The 12,569-nt window shown below is 41.4% G+C and overlaps 1 protein-coding gene across 1 annotated transcript; it reads left to right on the forward strand.

Moving 5' to 3' along the window:
• The first annotated feature begins 3,613 nt into the window (after window positions 1–3,613).
• emx3 (empty spiracles homeobox 3) lies at window positions 3,614–10,008 on the forward strand. Its single transcript, XM_044018731.1, has 3 exons — window positions 3,614–4,399; window positions 8,323–8,507; window positions 9,406–10,008. Exons 1-3 carry the CDS (start codon window positions 3,979–3,981, stop codon window positions 9,571–9,573), a joined length of 774 nt encoding a protein of 257 aa, XP_043874666.1. The 5' UTR covers window positions 3,614–3,978; the 3' UTR covers window positions 9,574–10,008.
• The last annotated feature ends 2,561 nt before the right edge of the window (window positions 10,009–12,569 follow it).

The raw sequence follows: 12,569 nt of genomic DNA on the forward strand, positions 1-12,569 counted from the left end.
TTGTTATTTGTTGAATGCCCTGCCAGACACGCCGGGGGTCCCCCTCGTTGAAGTGTTCCTCGATCTTCCTCCTGTATGCTGCTTTTGCCTCTTTGATTCCCTTCTTTAGGTTGGATCTGGCAACATTGTATAGCTCCCTGTTGCCAGAGCGGAAGGCAGTATCTCGATCCCTCAGCAGCAGCTTGACATCTCTGTTCATCCACACTTTGTTGTTTTGATAATGCCTGGTCTGCTTCTCAACAGTAACATTATCAATACAGAATGATATGTAATGCAGTACAGTGGATGTGTAGCCTTCAAGATCCTGCTGTGAGAACAGTGTCCAGTCAGTGAGCTCAAAGCAGTCCTGCAGTTGTAAGATGGCATCAGTAGGCCAGGACTTTATGGTTCTCACTGTAGGCACAGATGTTTTGATGACAGGTCTGTAAGCCGGGGTAAGCAGGAGAGAGAGGTGGTCAGACTGGCCGAGGTGGGGCAGGGCAGAGACTTTATATGCTCCTTTAACATTGCTGTACACATGGTCCAGTGTTTTGCCCTCCCTAGTTGGACATGTGACGTGCTGATGGAAATTGGGGAGGACGGACCGCATGTTTACATGATTAAAGTCTCCTGCCACAATAAAAATCCCATCCGGGTGTACAGACTGAAGGTCTCCAATAGTTTTTAGCAGAATGCTCAAAGCTGCGCTGGCATTTGCGCTTGGTGGAATATAGACTGCCAAAACAAAAACAACAGTAAACTCACGTGGCAAGTAAAATGGTCGGCATCTCAGGGTAACAAACTCCAGATCTGGTGAGCAGTGTCTTTCAGTCACTGTGGCGTTTGTACACCATCTGTTGTTAGAGTAGATGCAGACTCCTCCACCCCTGCTTTTACCGGAGTTACGGTTCCTGTCAGCCCGGTGCGCTGTGCGTCCTGCCAGAATAATGGCCTCGTCTGGGATCCCCGCATGTAGCCAGGTCTCTGTGATCACCACCAGCGAACAGTCTGTAGTTGTTCTCCGAGCGTCGATGGTCAGCGCCAACTCGTCCAACTTGTTGCCGAGCGATCTGGCGTTGGTCAGAAAGAGGCTTGGGAGCCCTGGTCTGTGTGGGGCTCTCCGAAGTCGGACCTTAATGCCCCCCCTGCTGCCTCGCTTCTGGCGCCGTTCCCTGCGCCGTCTCCTGCGTCTCCACCCCGGTGAGGTAATCCACGGGTTCCCCGCTGGTAGAGTGATCTCGTGCGGGAGATCAAAACGGTGAGATTTAGCAGCGTCTAGCTCACCGTAGAATGTCCCAATCCGTATAAGGTCAAACCGGTCGTAAATCAAAGTGTTCGCTGTCACAAAAGACACGGAAGGGAAGACGAACAAGACAAACACGAACCACCACGGAGAGAGCAAAGCCGCTGCATGCGTCTGCGCCGCCATCTATATATATGTATACATATAAATGTATATGTATACATATACATACATATAAAAATATTCCATTCAGCATTACCCATGTTATTAATTATAACATACATATATGTATATATATGTATGTGTGTATGTATATGTATATGTGTGTATATATATATGTGTATATATATATATATATACATAAAAACAAAAATGTGTTAATGTTTTGTGAAAACTGAACTTTTGTTACTCACACTTTTGTGTTCATCTGTTCTTCCTTTTCACACACTCACACACGCACACGCACACGCGCGCACACACACACACACTCACACACGCACACACACACACACACACACACACTCTCTCTCTCTCTCTGCTTCAGGTGTTTCCAGGTGGCTGTGAAGTGTCATGGGAACACAGTGACATGACCGCAGAGGCTGTGACCCGTGGCTAACACACACACACACACACAGGTAACATCCGCTCAGAATCCTGTTCCTGATGTAAACAAACCATTATTGTCTTTATTATAATTAAAAACACTTCTTTTGTTCAGTGAAACATCTTCAACTCTATTTTAATATACATCACAACTCTGATGTGTTTCATTATTATAATAATGACAATAATTGTTTGTTGACATAAGGAGATTTTCAGGAACCTGGCTCCTCCCACCTCACACACACACACAAGTTTTTACAGGACCTTAACCTAAACCTAACTGTAACCCTTAAACCAGGTCTTAATCCTTAAAAAAGCATTTACATTTGTGAGGACCAGACACGATTTCCTCACAAAAACACACACTTCTCAGCATGTTAAAAAGTCATGTGACCACCACGCACACACACACACACACACACACACAACAACAACAACGTTAAACGTGTGTGTTTATCCGTGTGTGTGTGTGTTAAATGAAAAGTCTGGATTAAACCTGAGATTATGATGTTGACACACGTGACGTGTGTGAAATAACTTTAATGATGATTTAAAATCATGTTAAACAACAATGATGGGAGGAGCCAGGTGAGGTGGGAGGGGCCGGATTCCTGGTCCCACCGTGAGAAGATCCTGTTCCTGAACTCCTGATGTCAACAAACCATTAAAGACATTTAATATACATTACACTTTAATAATGACAGTAATGGTTTGTTGACATCAGGAGATATTCAGGCACCTGGCTCCTCCCACCACACCTGACGATGACTTCCTTTGTCACACACACACACACACAATATAAGACAATTCACTTTTCACATGTCACATTAACACGTTAGTCTGACTAATGTACCTGGGTCATGTGACTCATAGTCTGATTACTCCTGCATGTAAACACTTCCTCACTCTTTGACCCAGAAGTAGAAGTAGATATATATGTACTGTATATGCATATATATACATATATGTATATATATGCATATATATACATATATATGTTTATATATAAATGTATATGTATGTACATGTATATGGATATATGTACATACATATATGTTTATATATAAATGTATATGTATGTACACATATATTTACATACATATGTGTACATACATATATGTGTACATACATGTATATCTTTATATATATATATACATATATGTGTACATACATATATATGTTTATATATATACATATATGTACATACATATATATGTTTATATATATACATATATGTACATACATATATGTACGTACATATATGTATCCATATATGTACACATATATTTGTATACATACATATATATGTTTATATATATATACATATATGGATACATATGTGTACATACATGTATATGTATATATACGTATATATGTATACATACTGTATATATGTATGTATATGTACACATATATAGATTGCAGTTGCTTTTTCCCCTAAAAGTGAGGCCCCTGGTTTAAAGGTCCTATAACAGAGTTCTATTACTGGCTGAATGACAGTAGTGCAGAAGCTTCAGGGGCCCCCTGAGCCCTGGGCCCCATCCAACCTTGTTTATTGTTTCTACAGATGTTTTATTTTACTTCAAATTTTAATTTTTTTTTAATCTTGTGTTAAGCTGCTGTGTTAACTCCTCCTCCTCCTCCTTCTCATCATCCTCATCATCATCATTAACCAAATGGCTGTCAGGGGAGGGGGAGGTGTCGGGGAGGGTGTGTGGGGCGGGGTGGGGGGGTGTGCTTGTAGTGCGCATGCTCAGCACACACCTCAGTCAGTGGGCAGGTATCAGAGTTTCACACTCTGTCTTCAGCTCAGTCTCCAGCATGAGGCGACACGAAGACACACTGATCCTGGTCCTGGTCCTGGTCCCGCAGCAGCTCTGATCCACCTCTCATCCTGGTCTGTGCTCCAGAGTCTGACCCTGGTGCAGCTGGACCTCCTGTCACCGTGGATCAGCACTCACAGACTCCGCCCCCTCTCCCGCCGCGCGCACAGGTGAGACTCCGCTGCTCCTCCGGGGGCAGAGTCATGACTCCCCGCGGGAACCCGGGACTGTGAGCGCGGGTCCCGGTCGCTTGGACGTGGACTAAGTGGAGCCGGATTTTGTGCTCAGTCTGTTTTACCCAGCTTCATCTTCATCATCATCTTCATCGTCATGTTCCAGCACAGCAGTAAAAAATGTTTCTCCATCGAGTCTCTGGTCGGGAAGGAGGTGAGCGCGCACAGCGGCGGAGGTGAGGAGCCCATCCGGCCCACGGCGCTGCGCTTCCCGGACTCTCTGCACCCGGCCACCGCCGCCGCCGCCGCCGCTGCCGCCGCCGCCGCCGGGATCTTCGGCTCCTGCTTCCAGGGGAGCAGCGGCAGGACTTTGTACCCGGAGGTTCTGCTGCAGGAGCCCGGGACGCACACGCAGCAGAGCGGCGGAAGCGGCGGCGGGGGCGGCGGCGGCGGCGGCGCGTTACCGCTCCACCCGCTGCAGATTCCGCCTCAGAGTTTCTTCAGTCCGCACCGCGACGCGCTCAGCTTCTACCCGTGGATTCTGAGGAGCCGGTACCTGCAGGGACACCGGTACCAAGGTGAGCGAGACACCGTGAGTGTGTGTGTGTGTGTGTGTGTGTGTGTGTGTGTGAGACTGTGTGCGTGTGTTTTCTTATTTTACTGATTTAAGTTTGAAATGCAAAGAAACTTTGTTTCCAAACTTCACGTTTCATCCCAGAAATAATTCCCTCATCGAGGCCATCCCATAATAATTGTATAATCCTATTATCATTTTATAATCCAATAATAATAATCTATATATAATGAGTGTAGTACTTTTATAATAACCTCTTACTTTAATCTCTAAATGTGTGTGTGTGTGTGTGTGCGCGTTTTCTTATTTTAACTGATTTAAAGAAACTTTCTTTCTCAAACTTCACAAATACTTTGATCACCATCACATCCATCCCATAATAGTACTATAATCCCATAATAATAATGAGTGTCGTCATTTTATAATAACGTCTTACATTAAATTAAAACCTTGTTATTTCACAGTTTTTTTTTAATAATTGATGATGACTATGATGTGTGTGTGTGTGTGTGTGTGTGTTATTTTAACTTATTTGTATTTGAATGTTGAGAAATTTGGTTGCAAGACAATAATCCCATAATAATCTAATAATCTGTTGACTAAAACCCTCGCGATTTCACTGATGATCATTTAAACTGTGTCAGTCACGTGACACCGATGTTCATGTTCTCTATTTAAATATTTACATGAGAGCATGAGCACGCGCTGTTTTTCTCTTTATTTGAATTGATTTCGTCACGTGCGCGCGCACACACACACATTAACCGTTTTTATTGAAAACATTGTTCGTTGTTTTAATAATAATCTGATTTAATTTGACAGAATGAGCTCGTGTTTGTTTAAAATGTGAAAAACTAAAAAATAAAACGTGTGTGCGCGCGCGCGTGAGTGTGAAACGTTTATGAACTTTTTGATTTGATTATTCCCGCGTGTCTTTGAGCTGAAGATGATTATTGATTATTATTAATTATGATTATATTTAAATTGTATAACATATATATTATAATACTAATAATACTATATGTCATTATTATAATAATTGGAGGTAATAATTTTATAATTACACGTAATATTGGACACAAAGAATTTCATCAATAAAAAGACATAAAAATATAAACATCGATAATCTATAAAACATAAATGTTTTACTGAAAATCTTAAAAACGTATTTTTAAATTAATCTTCACATCTAAGATTGTTCTATAAATTTATGACAATTATTCTGAGCAAAAATACAAAATATGCTTCATGATATTTTTACTGTGAAAAAAAGACGAGGCAAGATTTTACAAATATTAAAATGAACATTTGAAAGAAACTGAACTGAAATGTTCATGTCAATCAAAAACATTTTCTAGTGTAATTAAATTATTTTTATGAAATTATATATATAAAAGTAAAAATGTCACAAAAACAGAAAAATATGATCAGTGATAAAAGTTCTTTTATCTTTAGAATAAAAATGAAAACTGTGTGTGTGTGTGTATATATATGTATTTATCATTTATATAGTATATTTATATGTGTATATATACTTACATGTATGTATATATACACGTGTGTGTATATATATATGTATATGTGTGTGTACAGTACATACACGTGTATATATACACACATATATAAAATCATGATCAAAATGTTATGGATCATTTAAAAAATGAACATTTGCTGATTAATGAGGTTTAGAATCATCATAGTTCATCTGTGTGTGTGTGTGTGTGTGTGTGTGTGTGTGTGTGTGTGTGAGTGTGTGTGTGTGTGAGAGAGAGGCAACAGGAAGTCTGCTTGAAGTCTGATGAGAGTGACACACACTCACACACACTCACACACACACACACACACCTCAGACACAAAAAAAATAATTTCAACCAAAATAATGGACTGGACTCTGGGTCTGGACTGTAGATGTGGACCTGGACTCTGGGTCTGGACTGTAGATGTGGACCTGGACTCTGGGTCTGGACTGTAGATATTAAAACAATATTCAAATGAATTCTGTTTAAAATTCAAACTGATCCAACTTTATCGAGTGAACATTTGCAAATAAACAATAAAGTTTGTCAGTTTGAATCTTAAATTTCTCGTCTTTGAAGGGAATTCATTTGTTTTTGAATGAACAGACAAAAAAAAACATGAACTATAACTTTAAAAACAACACACACACACACACACACACACACACACAGGTCTGGACTTGTTTTCAGTGTCAGGGGAAAGTGATGCCATCTGTGCCAACAAGACTCCGCCCCCTCCTCTTCTTTCTTTCTGTCCTCTCCTCATGTGTGTGTGTTGCAGCCTGACGTTTGATTGACAGCTCACAGTTTTCAGTTTTCAGCACCTGCTTCTGTTTACATTCTTCTTCTTCTTCTTCTTCTTCTTCTTCTTCCTCTTTCACGCTGATTCACAGTTAAAGGCACAGTGTGTCGTTTTCTGCCAGCAGGGGGCGTCTGTGTTTGCTCCACTTTGTTGTCATGCTCACGAAGAGACGTTACCACGACGACATGAGACGTGTCTCGGCTGCAGCAGCTGCGTTTCTTGTTTGAAGATAAACGTCATCATCATCAGGCCACGCCCCCTGAGCTCCATTAAAAACCCGTTCCGTCACGTGACCTGGACTCTGTCATCGTTTGATTGATTTGCAAACCGCATCGAGCGCCTGTCGCTCGCCCACTTTGCATGTGAATATCTCTCCGCGCGATGGCCGCCGCCTCCTGAGCCCCGTCATTGTCCCGCTCGCCGATCTCCACGGCGACCACCAACCGACTGTTTTGCGTGGCGTGCAGCTTTCGCTTCAACAGACGCTCGAGGATTTGTTTTTATGTAAAAATGCATTGAAACATTTCTGAAGCATTTCAATAGAGAGCGCTAAAAAAGCTCGCCGAGACACACGCTAACATAACAACGACTCAGCCGCACGCTAACCAGACGCACGCTAGCATAACAACGAGCCAGCCGCACGCTAACCAGACGCGACGCTTAACATAACAACGAAAGCCAGCCAGACGCTTAACTAGGACGACGCTTAACGAATTCACTCAGCCGCGACGCTTTTAAGAATGCGACGCTTAACATAACAACGACCAGCCGCATCGCTTTAACCAGACGCGACGCTAACATAACAACGAGCCACCCGCGCACACCAACCAGACGCGACGCCTAATCAACGACTCCAGCCAGACGCCAATATAACAACGACTCAGCCGTACGCTAACCAGACGCGCGCTAACACGCTAATGCTGAGTCAGCTGCTCACAAACACCCGATAAACAAACGATCACATCAAAAAACTTTGACTCAAACATTTAATACAAAAAACCCTTAGATAAGCTAAGGTAAGGGTTTATTAGAGTCACTAAGGCTAAATGTTACAGCCAATAATCATAAATAATATCGTCATAAATAATAAAGAGCTGTTACCATGGTAACGTTAACATATTACTAAACTGACATAGTGTGTGTGGGTGTGTGTGTGTGTGTGTGTAATGTTAATGACGTGTGTGTGTGTGTGTAAACTGTGTCACAGACTGGTTGGCGTCTCATGTGCTCACAGACAAACAAAAGAGTGACAGAGTGAGGAAGGAGGCGGAGTCATGATGATGATGATGTCACCTCTCAAGTGTTGGAAGAAAAAAAGAGAAACTTTTTATATGGATTTATAAATGTGATGATATAAAGTTACTGTGTGAGTGAATGAGTGAATATGAGAGTGAATGAGTGAATGTAAAAACTGTGTTATTAAAGCAGCTTTGAGGTCAAGACTAGAAAAACCCTTTCATTCACCATTTAATGATCATGGGTTTGACCTCTGACCTTTCACACACTCAGAGTGGCACAGTGCCTTGCTCAGAGGCATCCTGCCTAAGATAAGATAAAATAAGAGGAGTTAAGTATTTTTATATTTTGTGTGTGTGTGTGTGTGTCCAGGTGAAGACTCGAGTCCGGAAAACCTGCTCCTGCACGGTCCGTTCTCCAGGAAACCCAAACGCATCAGGACGGCGTTTTCACCGTCTCAGCTGCTGCGTCTGGAGCGAGCGTTTGATAAGAATCACTACGTCGTCGGAGCCGAGAGGAAGCAGCTGGCCAGCGGGCTGTGTCTGACCGAGACCCAGGTACACCACCAGGGAACCCAGGGGCAGAGGGGAGCGGTGCATGATGGGAAAACCCAGGGGCAGAGGGGAGCGGTGCATGATGGGGAAAACCAGGGCAGAGGGAGTGGTGCATGATGGGAAAACCTAGGGGAGAGTGGTGCATGATGGGAAAACCCAGGGGAAGAGGAGCGGTGCATGATTGGAAAACCAGGGGCAGAGGGCGGTGCATGATGGGAAAACCCAGGGGAAGAGGGCTGTGCATGATGGGAAACAGAGGCGGTGCATGATGGGGCAGCAGAGGAGCGGTGCATGATGGAAAAGGTGCATGATGGGAAACCCAGGGGCAGAGGGGAGGCGGTGCATGATGGGAAAACCAGGGGCAGAGGGGAGCGGTGCATGATGGAAAATCTCACACACACATTTTATTGTTGTTTGTAAACTTTGATAAATTGCGATGAATTTCTTCAGTTTGTATAAAAAAAAATTGTTTATGTGTGTGTGTGTATATACGTGTGTGTGTACGTCTGTGTGTGTACGTCTGTGTGTGTGTGTGTGTATATACGTGTGAGTGTGTGTCTGTATGTGTGTGTGTGCGTCGCGAGCATGTGTGTGTGAGTGTGTGTGTGTGTGCGTGTGTGTGTGTGTGTGACTCAGCAGTGACTGACAGTGTTTGTCATCAGTCGCCACGGCGATAAAGAGCCTGACGCCAGTGAAACAATGTGAATGACTCAGAGTTATTTATGAGCTCATTTCACACGAGCGAGGGGGCGGAGCCATCCGTCAATCAGCCGAGAAACGCAGCCATCAGCGGTTATTAAGCAAACTGCCTCCATTCACCCTCACACGCTGAGTGAGTGAGTGAGTGAACCACGGTTCACTCACTCACTCACTGTGTCCCCCTGTCCCCGTGTCTCTGCAGGTGAAGGTGTGGTTCCAGAATCGCAGGACGAAGCACAAGCGCCAGAAGTTGGAGGAGGAGTCACCGGAGGCTCAGCAGAAGAGGAAGGGCAGTCAGCACGTGAGCCGCTGGAGGGCGGCGACGCAGCAGAGCGGCGGCGAGGACGTGGACGTCATCAGCGAGGACTAGACCGCGGCGCGCACGCGCACAGTCGCAAACTTTTGTTCATACTCTAATTATGTTTCTTACACACACACACACACACACACAGATGACAACGGGAACACCGCCAATGTGGGAGGAGCTTAAAAACTGTCACTTCCTGTTGGACTAAAGAGGAAGAGGAAAAAACAAAACAGCTGTTGACTGAAAAACCCAGAAGTGGATTTTTGTGCCAAATGAACTGGTGTCCTGAAAAAAGGGGCGGAGCTTCTTCTTCTGTGGACAAGAAAGACTTCCAGGAAGTCTGCTCATGAAACAGGAAGTAAAGTTTTACAGACAGGAAACAGACAAAGATTTTCGTGAGTGGCTGACGCTCTGCTCGTTGACCTTTGACCGTGAACTTTATCCGACGTTTGTTTTCATTTAAATGTTTGTTTGTTTTTAAATAAAGCAAAGTTCCTTCGGAAGTTTCAAAATAAAAGCAGCTTTGATCGTCTCCTTAAAAAAAACTAAACGTTATTTATTCTCGACAGAAAAACAAACACAGCTCAGGTTCGGGTTTCACCTCATTGCATTCTGGGAAACGTAGGACGTTACAAAATAAAAGCCTGTGGAAGTTGTTGAGCTTCACTTCCTGCTGGAGGCCCCGCCCCCTGCACCTGTGAGGTTCTATATTCTCGTTATTGACTTAAACTCAGCCGCTTGGGTCCGTCCCGCTAAAGTGTCTCAGATTTTACGAACTTCGATCAACTCGTCGTACAGAATCGATCGCAATCACTTCCTATTCGGCGAGTGCGATCTTTGCACCTTTCCGAGGATAAATTGCGAAGTGTTTTTTAATTGTGTGTGTCGCGTCCTGTCCTGGTGTAGTGACAGCGCCACCTGCTGGTGACAGGAACGCGACGCTCTGAGAAAAAAAACGTTAGTTGTTTTAGTTGAAATCTGAAAATAAAGAAAAATGATTGATGAATGTTTCGTACGTTAGCGTTAGCGTCAGAGCGGTTCGTGGTTACAGTCGATTTCTGAGCAGTAAACAAAAACGACTTTTCTGAGAAAAAAGATTGACGTTTTTGTTTATTTTAAAATCTCACACGCAAATGTTATCGTAGTTTGTAAAACTGCGATCAATTTCCTCCCAGTTTGTTTGTCGCGTATAAACTTTCATTTTACGTCATTTTTTTGTGGCTCTACAGTAAATTTCCTTGTACAAAAAATTACGTTTTTTATTATTAGCTTGTTTTAAATCGCAGAGGGCGCCACCTGGTGGCAACAGGAAGTGAAATGCTGTGTATGTTGTTGTGTTAAAAACAATCATAGAAAAGCGTAAGAAACTGATCCTGGAGCAGTTTCACACAAACAAACAAACAACAACAACAACAACAGAAATAATTGTAGGTATTTATGTGAAAAAAGATTCTATGCATCTGACGACGTGTAAATAATGATTATTATAAAGATGTTTGTTTGTTTGTTCTGGACAAATTTACCTCATCATCTCCTCATGTAGCACTTCCTCTCTTTCCTCTTCTTCTTCTTCTTCTTCTTCTTCGCTTGTTTCTTCTTCTTCTTCATCATCATCAGATCTATTTTTCCATCATGTTAGGATTAAATGCACTAAAACTGTTTTTCCTCTGAAAAGAAACGAAAGAAAAAAGGAAAAAGAAAAAAAAGGAACTTTGTTACTTCCTGTGTTCACGTTTGGAAAAAAATATGAATAAAATGAAAATTTAAAAAAAAAAGAAAAATGTTTTTCTTCAAAAATGATCATTTAATTGTTTTATTTGATTATTATTTATTATCAAAAGAATGAGTGGAACATTATAAGAATTTATTGTTGAAGAAAAAGAGGAAATGTCATTTCTAATTATTATTATTTACTCTCTTGTTGATTAATATTGAGTATTATTTTAAAGAAATGATGTAATGATTTCACTGAACGAATCGAAATGTTTTAAAGAATCAAGAAATTAAATTAAATTAAATTAAATTAAATTAAATTAAATTAAATTAAATTAAATTAAATTAAATTAAATTAAATTAAATTAAATTAAATTAAATTAAAACGGTTGGATTCTCCCCGCCTCTGTCTGCGGCCTCTGCGGCTCCGCAGGCCCGGACCCGCGCGGACCCGCGGACCCGCGGAGCTGAGGCCCCGCGCGTGAGGCCGGTGACCGGACACGTGGAGGCGAAGCGAGTCAGTCCAGACCCGAACCTGGTTCACGGTTCATTTCCACTTTAATGTTTTTATTTAATTTCCTCCAAAAAAAACCCCGAAAAATAATAATGAAAAAAATCTGGTTTGATTAAACTCTTGTTATTATTATTATTGTTATTATTATTATTATTATTGTTGTTATTATTGTTATTATTATCATTAAAATAATAAAAACGAAAAGTTCGTTCAGATCATTTTAAAATAAATTTAAATCATGTTTTTATGTTTTTAACAGTTTTGTTAAATAATACTAAAAAGAAACCTTTGGATTTTTACTTTTTTTTACATTGTTGTTAAAAACATTTTCACAGAATAAAAATAAATAAAAGGTTTCTGTTAAAAAGAACAAAACAATTATAAGAAATAAATATTAACATTATGAATTATTAAATTAATATAATTTGATTACTTGTGTCTTTTTACTTGTTTTATTCGTCCAATAGTTTGTGTTTATATGAAGAAGTGACGGCTGATTTTTATGTTTGTGTTTATGTTGAAATCACAACTCAATGTTAGAAATAATAAAAACATAAAAAACACATTTTAGCCACTTAACGAAAAACTCACGTCAGTTCAAGTTTACGATGTTTAAACGTCTTTATTTCACTTTTACAACAGGAAACGGACGTTTGTAAAACACTCACTCTCCCACACCAAAGTCCACAGAGAAAATCAGTGATTTTAACATCACACACACACACACACACACACACACACGAGCAGCAGCTAAAATCACTGTGGACTTTGGTGTGGGAGAGTGAGTGTTTTACAAGCGTCCGTTTCCTGGCGATGAATCACAGAAAACTCA

This window comes from Solea senegalensis, unplaced genomic scaffold, assembly GCF_019176455.1.
Source record: "Solea senegalensis isolate Sse05_10M unplaced genomic scaffold, IFAPA_SoseM_1 scf7180000017662, whole genome shotgun sequence".
NCBI classification, from domain to species: Eukaryota; Metazoa; Chordata; class Actinopteri; order Pleuronectiformes; family Soleidae; genus Solea; species Solea senegalensis.

Bases quoted from the DNA above. Each gene is read 5' to 3' on its own strand.
- emx3 (XM_044018731.1), top strand. From the start codon at position 3,979: ATGTTCCAGCACAGCAGTAAAAAATGTTTCTCCATCGAGTCTCTGGTC. The intron at 4,400-8,322 runs GTGAGCGAGACA...GTGTGTGTCCAG, and splicing joins GCAGGGACACCGGTACCAAG to GTGAAGACTCGAGTCCGGAA. The intron at 8,508-9,405 runs GTACACCACCAG...GTGTCTCTGCAG, and splicing joins TGTGTCTGACCGAGACCCAG to GTGAAGGTGTGGTTCCAGAA.